The following is an 18,029-nucleotide window of genomic DNA, read 5'->3' as shown; positions in this document are numbered from 1 at the left end:
TATATACATATATATATACATATATATATATATATATATATATATTAATATATACACACACACACATTTGCATTTGGTTGCCTGTAATATAATATTTGTTTGCAGTGTGACATTTTGAGAAACAATGGGCCTTTGTAGAACACAAACACAACATTTTTGTATAAAATGCTCATAATTCACTCATATTTTGTGCCAATTAATTGAATGCAGATTTTAATGGTTTACACATAAATTCATTCTTCGTGTTTTATGAATAAGGCCATATGTGAAGAAGATTATAGAGGCATACACTCTTAAAAAATAAAGGTGCTTAAAAGGTTCTTCACAGCGATGCCATAGAAGAACCTTTTTTGGTTCCACAAAGAACCATTCAGTCAAAGGTTCTTTAAAGAACCGTTTCTTTCTTATCTTTTTATAATCTGAAGAACCTTCTTTCGCCACAAAGAATCTTTTGTGAAACAGAAATGTTCTTCAGATGTTCAATGTTCTTTATGGAACCATTTAGACAAAAAGGTTCTTCTATGGCATCGTGAAGCACCTTTATTTTTAAGAGTAGATACCAAATAACTTTCTTTCTTTCTTCCTTTCTTTCTTTCTTTCTTTCTTTCGTATTTGTTTGTTTGTTTGTTTGTTGCCAGAGTTGGGCAGAAAATACGGTATTTAACTGTAAATTTAAGTTAAAACAGTAAAACCTAAAACGTTGCTACCTTATTTTTTACGGTAAAATTCCGGCAACCACAGCTGCCGTTTTTTTACCGTAAATTTTACGGATTTTTTTTTACAGTGTAGGCTTATGAAAACTTTCTTGCAATCCTATAACAGGAATAATTGCAGAGAGCTTTTCTCCACTCTCCAAAGAGCTTGTTTTCTCCCGTAATGAAGTGCAATTTGTGAATTATCCAGATTATGTTAGAAAAGCGCCGGGCTGAATGGAAGGGAATCTGTCTGCGGATGAGGAGTCATGGCTTTAGAAATGAAATCAGCTGCAGCAGTTTTGAAAGGCACCTTTGGCCCCGTGGGTTGATTCTTGTCACTTCCCTGTCAACATCTGACAGCACAGTGTGTATGGAGGGGTCATACCGCTCAAGTACACAGGAAACAATGGCATGTTATATTAGAGAGGCTCCACTCTGCTTTTGGTAAATAAGTTGGGGGAGATATCGCACTGCGGTGATGCAGTTGAATGGTGATTAATGAGCGAAGGTGCGTTCAAAGCCCACCTCTGTATCGCTGGCCAATTTGAGAGCAACCGCAGTGAGACGGCAAAGCCAAGAAGGCAATCGAGTCGTCATCATCAGCGAGTGCTCACGCAGAGAGAAACGCCTCATTGAACTCGATGGCGCATGATTCAGCGTACTGGCAGGGCCACAAAGTCTCGCTATATAAACAATTTATTTCAAACTCTGATATGATCACAATTAACTATTCATTTGGAACAGATGGCTGAGGCTGTTTGTTGTGGGTATTTACACCACAACAGGAAGTTTCAAGAAAAATAAGACACACACCTAATCTGTCCCAGTTGGCTTGGAACAAAACGAGTTTTGCTTTCAGAACCATGTAAAATCTCTGCAGGTGCGAGCGTAAACTCCTGTAGACACTAAGAGAGGGAGAGAGACAGAAAAACTGTCATAATATGTTGTAGGAGTGTTTGGATTTTTATATTTTTGCTCTACTTGCTTACTGAGATGCACTGTAAAATCTAATTAGTTGGGCTTACTTAAAAAAAAAAAAGCATGCAAACCGATTGCCTTGAAAAAAACTAAGTAAAGTGAAATAGGAATAGTATGTTGTACTGACAAATGCTTAGTTCGTATAGTTTACTTACACAAGAGTTCTAGTAACTAAAAAAGAACTGTAGGGGCTACTTGATCATTTCTTGATTTTATTTGCCAATTGTATTTGCTGTCTTGTGTCAGTAGTAGCACAACAAAAAGAGCAAATAAAATGGTTATTGTTACAATTAATGAAAATAAATGAAATTGTATTGTTACCATTGTTGTGATTCACGTGCTGAATGTTTAAGTCTGTGTGTGACTTTAGCATATTACCACACACATGATTTAAGAATTATATAAACCCAATAAAAACCATCTCAAGGTATTTGTGAAAAATGAAATTTGAAAAAAATCACTAATGGTTTAATTAGAAGATAAATCACCTTCTAAAAGCAACATATTTATTACTTTTCTTCCCTTGAAATTAAATAACTCTGACTTCATAATGCATTGCTAAAGATAACTAATTCAATCTAAGTAAGGTAAACTATTGGATTTTACAGTGTGGAAAATGCTTTTTTAAAATTATTATTATTATTATTTAAAAATAGCTAGAATTGACACCTATCCAAGCCCCACCCCCTGGTTACTGGCTATACAATATATGCACTGCTCAAAAAAAGGAACACTTTTTAATCAGAGTATAGCATCAAGTCAAATAAACTCCGGGGATATTGATCTGGTCAGTAAAGTAGCAGAGGGAGTTGCTAATCAGTTTCAGCTGCTTTGGTGTTAATGAAATTAACAACAGGTGCACTAGATGGGCAACAATGAGACTACCCCCAAAACAGGAATGGTTTTACTGGTGGAGGTTCTAACTGTTTTTCACTAGTTTTGCATTTGGCTAGGGTCAGTGTCACTACTGGTAGCATGAGGCAATACCTGGACCCTAAAGAGGTTGCACAGGCAGTCCAACTCCTGCAGGATGGCACATCAATACGTGCCATTTCCGGAAGGTTTGTTGTGTCTCCCAGCACAGTCTCAAGAGCATGGAGGAGATTCCATGAGACAGGCAGTTACTCTAGGAGAGCTGGACAGAGCCGTAGGAGGTCCTTAACCCATCAGCAGGACCGGCATCTGCTTTGTGCAAAGAGGAACAGGATGAGCACTGCCAGAGCCCTACAAAATGACCTCTAGCAGGCCAGTGGTGTGAATGTCTCTGACCAAACAATCAGAAACAAACCGACGTCCTCTAGTGGGCCCTGTGCTCACTGCCCGGCACCGTGGAGCTCGATTGGCATTTGCCATTGAACACCAGAATTGGCAGGTCCGCCACTGGCGCCCTGTGCTTTTCACAGATGAGAGCAGGTTCACCCTGAGCACATGTGACAGACGTGAAAGTGTCTGGAGAAGCTGTAGAGAACAGCATGACCGGTTTGGTGGTGGGTCAGTGATGGTCTGGGGAGGCATATCCATGTAGGGATGCACAGACCTCTACAGGCTAGACAATGGCACCCTGACTGCCATTAGGTATCGAGATGAAATCCTTTGACCCACTGTCAGACCCTACGCGGGTGCGGTGGGTCCTGGGTTCCTCCTGGTGCCAGGCAGTTCCTGGAGGATGAAGGAATTGATACCATTGAATGGCCCCCACACTCGCCTGACCTAAATCCAATAGAACACCTCTGGGACATTATGTTTCGGTCCATCCGACGCCGCCAGGTTGCACCTCAGACTGTCCAAGAGCTCAGTGATGCCTTGGTCCAGATCTGGGAGGAAATACCCCAGGGGCCGGTTGCACCAGCTGGACGTACACCCGGTTGTAAGACTAGGCTGGACGTAAATGGTGCTTTAAGTCGTGTGTAGAATTTATACCCGTTGCACCATCTCGGCGTAGTGCTACGTCTGACACTAAATCTTACGCCTAGTCAGAGGTAGGTGTAAAATGAAAAGTCATGATTTGCTCGGACATTATTCGTTTTTAGGATTCATGTCTGTTAGTTAATTATTACTGCAGACGTGACCTGTATGTTTATGGTCTTTTCGGGCAGGATAAGCGATATCAATCGCGAAGCTCTGTGCTATCCTACCACACTGTCGACATTGAATACAAAATATATTTCTGTCAAGCATGTAATAATTATGCAGTAAAATATTACATATGAACTGGGATTATTAAAAGAAACTGAACCATTTGACATCTTGCTTGGAAGGACAGTGTGCTTGAAAATATTTCACGTCTTTAATTCAATTCATTATTTGTAGCGTGCCTGCCATCCAATAATCGCAATAAGTTTTGTGCTTTGTTACTTTTAATCAGAAATAAATAATCAGCTTTCAAATTCTGTGAATTTTATCACAAAATACAAACCATAAACAGCATTGTATTACATGCATTATATTTTACTTAACCTTGATGAAATCTGTCATGGGAGTGTGCAGGGAGACTTCAGATATAAAAACGCGGACTTGTTAGGAAATGTTTACTCAATGAAATCATAGCGCCGTGATTTCACTTTATGTCTTGAGCAATTCAGTTCTATATTAGTAGTTGTAGCCATTGCGGCGTGAACGACGTCTCAGCTATATCTATAACTGAGGGAGAATGTGTCGGCGTGGACCCGCATTGTCTACGCCGGGCGTAGTTGCGCCTGATCGTAGTTTCAGTTGGTGCAACAGGTGTAAATATTTATCGTAAAGCAGGACGTTGCAAAGCCCAGCGTAGGGCTTACACCCAGCGTTTTTACATCTAGCTGGTGCAACCGGCCCCAGGACACCATCCGTCGTCTCATTAGAGTATGCCCCGACATTGTCAGGCATGCATACAAGCCTGTGGGAATTTCAGCAAAATGGAATAGCCTGCTGCATCATTTTTTCACTTTGATTTTCGGGGCGTCTTTGATTTCAGCCCTCTGTAGGTTGATAATCCTAATTTCCATCAAACGATGTGGTATCCTTTCATTCCTAAATCAAGTTACCTTTATTTATTTATTATTATGTTATAGCGCTTTTAACAATACAGACTGTGTCAAAGCAACTGTACAGCATTAATTAGGAAAATAGTGTGTCAATAATGCAAAATGACAATTACTCAATTTTCAGTTAAAGGCAGTTCATCATTGAATTCAGTGATGTCATCATCCAGATCAGTTCAGTTCAGTTTAAATAGTATCTGTGCAATCAAGTCGACGATATCGCTGGAAATGAAGTGTCCCTAACACATTACCCAGTCCATATCACTATAGATATCCAGCATGATATTTTTCCCCATTGAGATCTGATGTGTTTTCAAAGTGTTCCTTTAATTTTTTTAGCAGTGTATATACTTTTTTTTGTTTTTTTTGTTTGAGATATCAGTTCTACAGATATTTGGCACTATTTGGTGAATCATTAAAAATAAATATACCCAACAACCATATAGTATTCACAGGTAAAGTAACCTATTTATTATACTGTTAGGATAATAGGATAAATACTATTAGGATAATTTATTCACAATTATTATACAACTATTCTCAAGTTTGAAATGTGTATCTTAACAATTAGACATTATTCAAAATGAGGAAATCCATTTCTCACCATTCAGATCACAAAACAATTTTGCTTAGATAATAATAATAATAATGATGATTATTATTATTATTATCAAAAAAATTTTGTCACTATAGTCTAATAAAGATTTATATCAACAAGCGTCAATAAAAAATTATAAGTAAATAAAGAATAAATTCAGTCAATAATAAAGCTTCTTTTGACTTAACTAATGCAATAATAAAAACATCTACATTAGATTGCAATAATAAAACATATAATATGCAGTTTTAATCTTGTTCTTTTAAAAATGAAGGTTGACACAGAGCATATTCTGAATAATTTAAAGGTTTGTAAAAGAAAAAAAATACTGTGTGTACCATCATGATTACATGGTGTCACTATTGTAAATGCCCCTGCAACATTTTACTCTATTTTCTTATTTAAAATTACATTATTTTATTTAAAATATACATTGTTATTATTATTACTTTTGTTGGTTTGATTGCTTCTGTTGTCCTCATTTGTTAGTCGCTTTAGATGATAAAAGCATCTGCTAAATGATAAATGTAACAATTACTGAAGAAAGCTTGCCTGATGATTAGACCAACAGCAACAGTTGCTAAGACTGCTCAGTAATGTTTTCAAGGTGCGAATGGTCAGTTCAGTTTAGTATTTTGCACAGATGATTGGCATTAATGCCCTGCAGTCTCTTCCCACAGAGACCGAGCTGAGAACTATTCCACAAGTCTCTGCAAACAAACACACTGTTCATTATTTAACAGCCCAGTCTGTACCGAACCAAGCCATCATTCAGCACTGGAACAAAATAACAGGATGTTTACCTCTGATAATGGCCTCTCGCAGGCCTGCGTCGCACACAGAAGGTGCACCATAAGGCAGAAGAGACCTGTGAAAGTCCCAGGGGAGGGGTCAGTGTCTAGCTTATGCATCTGAGAGTATCCAGCCCGGCAGTCTGCTGCTGAAGATGGATAAGGACACTCTCTCTTTCCCCCACTCCATGTAAATAAGTCTTAATGAGGCAGGAGTTGCGCTTGAAACGGCCCCTGTGTGTCAACAGCTCTCACGGAGACCTTGAGTCTGACCCGAGTCTGCTGCAGCCACTGAGGACGGCCCCCTCCTTTGCCCACCAAGCTGTTGCCTTCTCACTTTTTCACTTCTATTCCTTCGTCTGTTTGTTTCTAATTAGAGACACCACGCTCCTCGCACACCTTGCACACATACGCTCCAGGTGGTGGCTTTGCCCGGCGGGTTCGTTGCAGTTCTTGCATGATAACTGCCACTGAGGTGAACTAGTGCGCTCAAGATTTCCTTTCTGATTAACAGAGCACTAGCACTGCTTACTGCATACTGTGTGCAGTATGCGCTCTGTATACTGCCTACTATTTTTTTTTAAATAGGGTGTGAAATGGTATGCATTTCCATATGCAGTGGGTAAATGACACTTGCTATATTTATGTTGGTTAAAAATTAAAAAAAATGTTCAGAAGTTTAAATATACCTTTAAAATAATACCATGTAACCAAGTGCAAAGTAATAATAAAGTGAAAAAAGTGAAAGTGAAGTGATGTGTGGCCAAGTATGGTGTCCCATACTCGGAATTTGTGCTCTGTATTTAACCCATCCAAGTGCACACACACTGTAGTGAACAGAGCACACACACACCATGAAAACACACCCGGAGCAGTGGGCAGCCAATGCTGCGGCTCCCGGGGAGCAGTGGGGGGTGTGGTGCCTTGCTCAAGGGTCTCACCTCAGTCGTGGTATTAAAGGTGTTATTAATAAATAACAAAAAGTAAAAGGTTAATAATAATAATATGTTATCTTTACTGTGTGTACACATCTTTATAATTATTTCCACAAATATTTTAAAATATATTCTAATGTTTTGTTTTGTTTTGTTTTTGGTAACACTTTATTTTAAAGTGTTGTTGTTACACAGGTTACATGTACTTACTATTATAATAACAATAAATTATGCATAATTACATGCAAGTAACCCTAAGCCAAACCCTAATCTTAATCCTGACCATAAAGTACATGTTGTTAATTAATATTACTCAGTACTTAAAGGTATAATTATGCTGTAACAACAAGGACACCTTAAAATAAAGTGTAACCTTTTTTTTCATAATATAATTATGTTACTCCATGTTGGCCGCACCATATGACCTTAATTAAAAAAAAAAATGCTCATCATTTTAAAAGGTGCTCATCATTTAAAAGGTGCAAGGCGTTATATGCATGAATAGCATTTTATTTTATTTTTGAAAAAAAAAATTGAAAGGACAAAAAATAGCAATACCACAATAAACATGAAATGTGACACACTGCAGGTAATAAGGAAACCAAGAACATTTTGGGGCATATTTAATCCAATTTTGTGTAAAAACCACTTAACTTTTGCCAGTCTGATCCAATAAAAAGTCAATAATTAATGTGGAATAAATGAGTTTGTGATTGTCCATCTTTGTATATTTAAGATAAGCTCAGACTAATTCAGTCATGCATAAATTAAATACTAATTTATCTTATATAAGATAGTACAGAAGGTTAACAGGCTCATATTAAGTCATGTTAATAAGGGTTAAAACAGGCAAATACATTAAGGCGAACTAAGAATGTTTCAGCAAAATGCATTAGTTTAATGATTCGTAATAGAACGCTGATGAAGACAATAGCAAATGCTTTATATTTGTTTTATTAAAACATTATTCAGCTGTTAAATGAAAAAAGCTTTCAGCCTAACTCAAAATGCAAATGTAACTCCAAATGTCACATGGCAGGAATGACCCGAGCGCCTCATTTTCTGTCTCAGGAAAACAGGATTACAAGAAAACCAAGCCGGCGCTGCGAGCCACTCGGCTGAAGGCGGAGGCGAAGAGGAGTGCTCCGGGAATCAGGGTGAGATGGCTGTCTTTCATTCTCATTACCTCCCCCTCTATCCCAAATGATCCCTCTCTCCCCCATCTGCCAAACCACACACACACACACACACACACACACACATTATTCATCACACCTCTCCAACCTGAGAGAAGCTCAAGCAGTCTCCATATTGATGAGGCAGAGAAGAGCTGTTTGACTCTCAGAGGAGTAGCTCTCTTTCTCCCTCACCATCTCCTTTGCTTTCTCTCGATTTTTCTTTTTCTCTCAGCTGTCACTCCAGAATAATAATCGAGAGTTTGAGGAAAAAGCTTTTTATTCACTGTCTTTGTGTGATTTCCATGTATTAATGGCACTGGCTTGGTCAAGTATAACTGTCAGTGTTGCTCATACTGTATTAAACTTTGGTGCATAATTTGTCTTGGACGTTTGCGTTTTGGATATGACATCTCAAATAATACCTGACTGTTACTTTTCTTAGCCATCAGACTTACAATTTTCATAAAAAAGGTTAAATCCCATAGACTTGCACTGAAAGAGAAACATGTCCTGTATAAAAAGACTGGTTTCAAAGAGATCTTATTTTTGTGTAGTTCATCCAAAAAACCTAAAAGAACATAAAAGAAGATATTTTGAAAATATCTTCTGTTTTTTTTTATGTTGTTTTTTTTGGTCAGTGGTCACCAAAATTATTTGGTTACCAACATTCTTCAAAATATATACTCTTATGCTTCACATAATAAATATCATACAGGATTGGGTTTATATGAGGGTGAGTAAATTATGACAGAATTTTAGTGTGAACTATCAATATATTTCTTTTAATTATTAGTTTTTATGTTTTTTAATTTAATTATTAGTTTTATGTGAACATTAATGTATTAATGTGTGTATTTATTGTTAACAGAATTAATCAAAACAACTGCTTTCAAATTATCTGTGAAGATACTCTCTTCGTCCCTGTTAATTTTGGCAAGGGTGTTATTTTTGGTTGGTTTTTGGCATGAGAATTTGTGGTGCAATATGTTTTATCAGTTCTCTCAGAATCCAGAGCTCCACATTGGGAACTGTAGCCAAAACCGCTAGTATCCATGCTAAGACCTCTCACTGACAACAATGATCTGAAACTAATTCATAATTCATAAGCTTCAATATTTTCACAGTGGACTGAACAATGTAGAAACATAGCTGAATTCAACTTAAAACATTGCGTTTGCTTGTATTGGGTTTAGTTTGGTATGAAGAAATCAAATGTGAAGGCTGAAGATTAACTGGTTTTAGCAACTCAGTTGTTATTGTTAGAAAGCCAAGCCCTCATTACAATTCTTCTAAGTCTCATTAGTCTTTTATCCAATTACTGAGAGCTTAAAACATGCACATGGAATTCGTGTAAATAATTTTCTCCGTTTTAAGAAAACCTTCTCGTCCTTAATGGCTCCAAATGTTCGTTTGGGACATTTGGGAGCAACTAAATCTCTTTCCACAGGTATGCGTGAAGCCTATGAGCTCAGTGGTTAAAATATTTGTTTACTGCTGAAAGCAGCGTCCCCTCATTCTGTCAGAAATGTAGTTTATTGCGTATATATTTGGTCATTGACTTGGCACGTTTCTGAGGAACGTGGACGCCGATTTGTTTGTTCTGGTTCGTAATGTGACTAATGGACCCCTGAGCTCCAAGTTTGAGTTTTGTTCTGGTGTGCGCTTCTCTGCGGTATGTCTCCTTGGCTTTGGTTTTCTGAGGAGTTGACTCATACTTTTACCACTTGTTTTTCCACAGGCCATTTTCTCTGGCTGTGCATGCTTGGCAGGTGGCTCTCCATCTATGACCATCCCTCACTCAACCCACCCAAACACACACACGTTCTTATTTTTCGTCTTCCATCGTTCTTTAGCGTCGCTCCCATTTGTGAGTTCTGTGTGAGGCTCTGGAGAGCAGATTGAGGCTGAGGTTCGGGCCATCCTGGGGTCCGTGTTGGGAGTCTGCTCAATCTGCTGTTCTCCACTCGTAGGCCAGTTGGTTTGTTGGGATGTTGCCTGCCGGCTTGGGGAGGCAGCGGGCGCTCGACCACCTGCTGTGGGCACTGCTTGGCTCCCTGGTGCCTGGCTGAGCGGATGGCATCACCTGGCACGGAGTAGAGGTGCTGGCGGCCTCAGCTGTGTGGGGCGCCTGGCCTGAAAAAATCGGTGCCAACTCGCTAGCCCTGGAGCTGAATATTGAGAGCCCGCCGGCCAACTTTAACTGTTTCACTCTTCAGTACATTCCATTGCATGCATAAGTAAGGCCCAGTGATTTTTATCTAAGGTTCTAAAATACCCAAAAGCTCTCCCACTTCGCTTCCTGTCAGTTCTACACTGTCTCATGATAAAGGCATAAAATGACAAAAATAAATCTTTAAAAAAAAGCCTTATCAACTAGAGTCAAGGTCATAAAATCAATCTAAATTAGATACTCACATATTGTGTTATGACTGATAAGTGACTAATTACAGATATACATTTTTTATTAGTAGTTTTATTGTTTTTTATATTTATTTAGACAAAATAATATAGAAATTAAATATAGAGATTTTGTCTTAATAAATTAAAATCGATTTAAAATAAATGTATTCAAGATACCAGCACCAGGCCTCTGAATTTAATTAAGTTATATATCATTACATTATATACAAGTATTATTTTAGTGGAATAATACATAAAATAATCTAGAATTCAACTTTAGTTGTTCATGTTCAGTTGGAAAATCAATCAATGTGGAACAATCAATTCTTGGAATGTTGAACAATTCTTAGAATTCAAATTCTGTCATTCATGTTCAATTGGAATTCTAAATAAGGCTTAAATTATATCAGGGATTCATAGATATTAAAAATTCTGGTAAACAACTATTTTTTCTTTTTGACTGATAAGCAATAAATTGCAGATATTAAATTTCTATTTTATTTTGTCTAAATAAATAAATAAACTCCAAGAATATCGATAAAAAAATGAACAGTAAAAACTAAAAACGTATCATTTTAAATCCTAATAATCAATTGTGTAATGTACAATATAAAATGGACATTTATTATGAGATTTGCAAAATATTACATACAGTACATTTTACAGTGTTATCAATTATTATAATTTTTCTTAGTGGAAATGGTAGACATGACCATGCATGAATAAATATACCGTATTGACTGTAAATAATTGATATGGCACTAATACTATACATCCCTAAACTAAATGTAGTAGTTGTAGACATTGTTTTCTGTATCACTAGAAGACAAGACCCTGTGCTGTCTTAGAAAAGAGTATTTTAGATTATATGTGTCTCAGACCTGCATCTCTCGCTGTATGCAAATTGTGTTTATGAGTTCCATTCACACCTCTGCGTTTATACAGTCTGTCAACACTCGTATGAGTGAAACTTTCATTTTTATACCTCAAACACACACCCTTCCTCTCTCACAAAGACACCACAGCACAGCAGCCAGCGGTCGGCAGAGGGTGAGGTATTACAGCACACCTGGGTCAACTATAGTTATAGTATACACAACCACTTAACACAGGGGAAAATCCCACTTCAGCTGTTTCTGTTGGACGCTGATGCCATACCGCACCTGGTCGTGAGGGCCAAAGTTATGAACACAGGGCTATATGAGAAAATACCATAGAATTGGGTGAAACCAGAAGACCGTGAGAATTCATGCAAGGACACATGAGGAGATGCGAGTGTGTGTGCGCGTTTAAGAGACAGTGGCCTGTCGCCAGATGAATGGGAACTCACTCAAGGCATGCCACAGCTGCTGTTGAGAGCCACATGATGCTGTTGGGAATATTCCAGCGTTTTCCATCAGAATGTGGGAGACTGAAGCGTAGGCTGCTGAATTATTAGCTTCCTCAAGACAACAAGGTCCCCTCTCTTCACTCAGATACCCTCATCTGACAATTTCATTTTCACACAGCCTCCTCTGGACTTACTGTATGTCTTTTTCTCATCAAAGAATATGAGACCACATCTGTATTCATGGCTTTTTACTTTACTTTTTACTTTTCAGGAAAGGATTTTTGGGTCGATGACATGATGCTCCTTCTTGTGTCCAACTGTACTTAAACAAAAATAAAGCACAAATGCAGCATGGTTGTAATTAACTAAAACTAAAATCATTACACATAATTTTAGTAATTGAAATAAAGTTGATATAAAATAAAATTTAGATGCTAAATTATGTATATAACCTTTTTATACCAAATCAGTCAGTGTGGTGTAGCTAAAATGCAGGATTTTGTTGTCACATGACTAGAAAAATACAAAACTGTCAAGATCATAACTTTTTGATCTTCATAAATTAAAGATTATATAAACATTTGTAAACAGAAAAATACTTTGAGAAAAATAATATTAAAAAAAACTTTGAGAAATGTTTTTGAAAACCTTTTTGAAAATACAGGATAAAATGTGCATGCAAATGTTTTCATAATGTTACTTGCTTGAACTACTTTACATTTTTAAAGTGATTCAATTTTTTGTTAAATAAAAGTGTGGACTTTTTTTCTTTTCTTCAGCTTGGACAGTCTTATTAGTCATTGACACTCTTGTAAACAGAACACATTTGAACTACTTTGTCCCTTTGTTGCTACTCAGTCTGTATTTAAAAATGTAGAAACATTTGCCATATTTCACCAGAGACAAATGCAAAACAATTCCTTTTGGATGCGATGACACTTAGGCTCTGACACAAAGCGGTTAAATAAAGAACTTGAATCAGCGTGAGCCTCTGGTAATGTATGAAACTAAAGTGCATGAAATTTAAAAGTTTTCCAATTAAGAGAGGCTTAAGCTGTTTGGTGCCTGGCTGGAACAAGATAAATGCAGCGGGCAGCGAGTGCTAATGAGGACATACACACTGATGACTGCCGCCACGGCTTGTACACAGATAGTCATGGCCGTCGTGGAGGCTTTTAATAGCCCCTTACAATTTATCTGCTAGAATTATTATTAGCCTCCTGTTTGCTGGGTGGCTTATCTCTGCCTGCTCGGGGTGGATTTGCACGCTACTCTGTGTTTGATGTGTGTGTTTGTGTGTGCATGTGTTTATGTGTGAATGAACACAGGAGGGGGAATAGATGGATGTGTGTGATATTATTTCACTTTCTCTGTCTTTCTGTCCATCGTTCATTCTATGTTCTTCTGTCTTTGAAGAACATACTTTAAGACGTCTACAGGAGGATGCATGATGCCGTGGATTAGTGATCAAACAACAGCAGCAAAGGCAAAATTATTGGCATTCATCACATTCCTTTAGCTTATTAGTGAATTAAGTTCTTGTTTCACAGATTGTATATTTGATCGAATTGCCTAGCAAATATACAATTGCAGTTGTGCTCATGTTTACACACCCCTTTTTCATCCATCCATCCATCCATCCATCCATCCTCAGGTCATCCTCAGGTCATCCTCAGGTCATCCATCCGTCATCCTCAGGTCATCCTCATCCTCAGGTCATCCGAGATGTAGATGAGTTTGTTTCTTCATCAGAACAGATTTGGAGAAATTTAGCATTGTCACTTGCTCACCAATGGACCCTCTGCAGTGAATGGGTGCCATCAGAATAAAAGTCCAAACAGCTGATTAAAAACATCACAATAATCAATAATAAGTAATTCACACAACCCTAGTCCATCAATTAATGTCTTATGAAGTGAAAAGCTGATGTTTTTCAGAAACAAATCCATCGAGACTTTTTTAAACTTCAAACCATATGAGTCCATAATTCTTAATATTGTTTCTCTTGTCTGAATCAGGAGAGAAATATGCAAAGATCAAATACCATTTACAAGCAAAAATGGTCCAAAACAGTTCTAAACAAATATGTTGGAGGATTATTATGTGAGAGGATGAGATAGGCTGGAAGAAGCGTTATTATGAATCATGGACTTTTTTTCTATTTTATCCAAAAACAACGGTTTAAAACGCATTAATTACGGATTTGTTTCTTATAAGCATGCAGCTGTTCACTTTACTAGACATTAATTGATGGACTGAAGTCGTGTGGATTACTTGTGATGCTTTTATCATGTTTTATCAGCTCTCATTCCGACGGCACCCATTCACTGCAGAGGATCCATTGTTGAGCAAGTGATGTAATGCTAAATTTATCTACATCTTGGATGGCCTGAGGGTGAATACATTTTCATCCAACTTTCATTTTTGGTTGAACTATTCCGATAAAAGATAAAAACCTGGAGATTCTACAAGAGGTGTATAAACGTTTTAGCAGAAAAAGTTCTCACAGCTTTCTTCAGTATATACTTGCCGTTTTCTCTAATTGTAATTCATTTCTAGAAAAACATCAACTTCTGAATGTTCCAACGAGGCAAAAAAGTCCCACAACCACACAAGTTTTGATTAGAAAGTTTGATAATGAGTTATCAAGATGAAGAACAATTGCTTTATTAAATACTTGAGTGCTCTTAATGAAACTGAGGTTGATGAGGATTGTAATTTAACACAAAAGGTAATAAATGACTGCTTTAAATCTAACTCATGCTTGAATACCATTCCTTCAGCCATCATCAATTTAGCTCGGGCATTAAGCTCCCAACAACTCTTAATTAGAACAAAGACATTTCTGGGAGATTAACTTTCTCTGAGCCTGCTGGGTTTGCCAAACCCTATTTGTGTCACAGCGAGAGGAAAGATAAAGAGCCCAAAATATACTGATACTTCTGCTGAGCATTTGTGGTGTGAGTTACATATCTGTGTTTGGTTATGATCAGTCATGTGTCTATGAACACACAATGAAAAGAGTGTGCTTCATTCTCAAACTGCTAGAGAATGGCATTGCCACATTTCGGTATTTTAAAGCAGTATTAAATATGCATTTAAATAATGCAACATAAAAACTGAAAAATGAAGGCTTAGCACCCTTTCCATCAAAGAGCTATCCGATCAATAAATTTCTTCTTATTTATTTATTTTTGCTCTATAGGCTTCCTTATTTGTATATTAAAAGGTTCTTAAGGTTAGATTATAGTTTCTTCAGATCAGTTGGTTTATGGGTTTTATGAAGCATTGATTTTTTCTGAAAAACTATCAAATAAAAAGTTATTTATTGAACTTTATGAAGCTGTTCTATGGCTTCAGACTGTAAAATGTTTTTGGTTTCATGTCTGTATTTGTGAGAATGAACCTGCACATTTCAGAATCATTATGTTTCCACATTGGCAAATTAATTAAATGCATTATCCAAGTGTATAACATTTTATGAATAATCTGATGCTAGTGCTCTACCTTAAATTCTTATTAATGGTTATTTATGCAATGTTTGAATCAGAAAGAGTAAACCGTTCTTTTTTATCTGTGATTGCAGGACACAATATTGGTCATTGTGGCTGTCTTGGTCTTCCTGCTAGTCATTTATGCATTCTTCTACCTCAACCTGAGTACCGAGCTGGATCTGGATGTGGACATGGACTGAAGGACTTTTCTCACAGACACCATCTCAGAGGATTCTGGGTGGCTCGACCCATGAACCACTCATGGTGTGCCAGCAGTTTCATAGTATTACACATTTCCTATCTTTGTCCCCTTTTATACAAGCGGACACTGAAAGAAGATAAGTCTTAAAGTGCATAGAAGCATGAAGTTAAAGATTTTCTTCCCATGCAGTGTTGATATCCTTTTTGATTATTGATAAAGCTTCACATGTCCCACAGCTTTGGGATTTGAAGAGCCAGCTTGTTTTCCATTTGGATCTTTTAGTTTTAAAGGAATAGTTCACCCAGAAATGAAACTTATGTCATCTTTAACTCACTCTCATGTCTTTTGAAATGCATTTGGCTCTCTGCATGAAACACAAAAGGAGTTATTTACATCACAATTTCTAGGCTGTTGTTTTTTTATATAATCAAAGACTAGATTTTCACTGAATAACAAATATCAGTGACAAAGCTATTACATGGCTTCAGGAATTTTTGTATGGTGCTTTCTGGAGTTTGCCAATTCCTGGTCCATCTTCGTTTTCACTTAATGAAAAAGAGCAGCTTTTTTTATTTTTGTTCCACAAAAGATGTCATACAGGTTTGGAATGACATGAAGGTGAGTAAATGATGAGTAAATGTTAATTTTTTGGTGAACTATCGCTTTAATCATTTCCATCTCACTATTGTGTATTAGCACAGATGGATTCAGTTTTAACCAAATTGGTTGAAATTTTATTACATAATCCATTGGAGAGAAAAAAAATCCCCATCCTGTGGAGAAAATATTTCGGATAAATGAGGCAGACAAGAAGGTATATTGCATTCCATACCACAAACACTTCTTACAGATCTAGACATCTCAATGCTGGAGATCAGAGGCAATCTGTGATCTTGTTTGTGTGTGTAATGCTGACATTATCTGTCTCATTTCTCGTCATTGTACAGCTCGTTAGCATATCAAACATCGCAAACGTTGGTTATTGAAAGCCAAAAGAGCATCAGTGAAGATACCAAACATTACCACGTAGACCTTGATGTGCTTTCCGCTTTTGTATGCGTGTGCGTATGTGACCTCTAGAGACGTATAGAAACAGCACTTGAAGCATTATCAATCAGCGCGAGGTGCTGTTACTTTTAGCTAGCGTGCATCTTTTGATCTATCTCAGAAGATAAACCGCATGGCCCTGCCTTGGTCTCTGACATCCAGTGCTTCCTTTACACACTGCTGGGCCTGTGTGTGTGTGTTCGTGGGAGGAAGACAGAGTCGTAGGGTGGAAAATGAAAGGCTGAAGCTGATGACATTCAAAGTTCATTTACATTCTCTTTGTATAGCGCATTGGATCTCGTACAAACGCACAGCAACGACTTATTTCATTCCAGGCCGTGAGAGTTGTTTTATCTTTCCCTGCATGAGGTATATGTGCCTAACTCGGGACAACCCTTATTTTCCTGGGACGTCTGACTGTTATCATTAATTCAAGGATTGATACCCTATTGAACAAAACATTTTTGTAGCCTGTCTTTGATTTGGACTCGAGAGCTTTCCAAATTCTTTCATAGTGAGACTGAACTAAACCAAAACAAAGAGTCTCGTGTTCCTTGTTGACTGTTTTGCTTGTTTTTCTTCTCTTGTTTCTATCATACTTGAGATAAAATAATAAACATTGTCAAAACACGTTGATATTGATAAAAGCTTATTGTGTTCATTTTCGAAGTCGTATAACAATGTTGAGCATATAAATAGTATCTGTTTCAGTGCCTTGTGGCGTTCCACTTGTTAATGCCAAACAAACACACACACTACGAGACCGAAGCACATCACCCTGTGCACAAAATTAAAGACTCAAGCTGTGTTCACATTCACACAGTCCCTACACAGTGTTTACTGCACACTTAGTAGGGGGTATCTTTAAAAGATGATTATGTACAAATAGAAATAAACAAAACTTCTTTTAAAACATTTTTATTATTGGCATCTCAGCAGTCATTTATCCCTAAATATAGGGGTTTAAAATTAGCATGGCAAATTAGACAAAAATAAAATATAATAAATATTTAAGTTTGATTTATTTTAGCAGTTTAAAAAATAAAAATTAAGATAGATAGATAGATAGTTTTAAATGAATGTTTCAGTGTTTAATATAAGAGTAATTGCGAACTGGTAAGTTTAATAATCTGTTTTTTAAAACATTATGTAATATAACTAAAATTGTCATTACAATGATTATAACTGTTGAATCTTGTGCACATTTAAGAAGTGCGTACAGTTGTTTGTTAATTGTTAGATTAAGTAGACTAATTAAATAAATAAAAAAGTTTGTGTGCAATGACTAATGTGTAAATTTCCCTACTTTTGAAGTGAAGTGACACATCAGTGTTCACTTGTTATGCTGTATATATATATAT

At 37.0% G+C, this 18,029-nt stretch overlaps 1 protein-coding gene across 1 annotated transcript in view; it reads left to right on the top strand.

Moving 5' to 3' along the window:
* LOC107724370 (triple QxxK/R motif-containing protein-like) overlaps positions 1 to 16,216 on the top strand; it is a 25,936-nt gene extending 9,720 nt beyond the window's left edge. The window contains exons 3-4 of the mRNA XM_016533279.1: positions 8,089 to 8,174; positions 15,512 to 16,216. Of these exons, the coding sequence (XP_016388765.1) occupies positions 8,089 to 8,174; positions 15,512 to 15,619 (194 nt within the window). The 3' untranslated portion in view covers positions 15,620 to 16,216. The remainder of the gene's footprint in view (positions 1 to 8,088; positions 8,175 to 15,511) is intronic.
* Positions 16,217 to 18,029: the final 1,813 nt, after the last annotated feature.

Source organism: Sinocyclocheilus rhinocerous, unplaced genomic scaffold, assembly GCF_001515625.1.
Source record: "Sinocyclocheilus rhinocerous isolate Xijiao unplaced genomic scaffold, SAMN03320098_v1.1 scaffold574, whole genome shotgun sequence".
Lineage (NCBI taxonomy): Eukaryota > Metazoa > Chordata > Actinopteri > Cypriniformes > Cyprinidae > Sinocyclocheilus > Sinocyclocheilus rhinocerous.
This window is presented reverse-complemented; position numbering and strand designations above follow the sequence as displayed.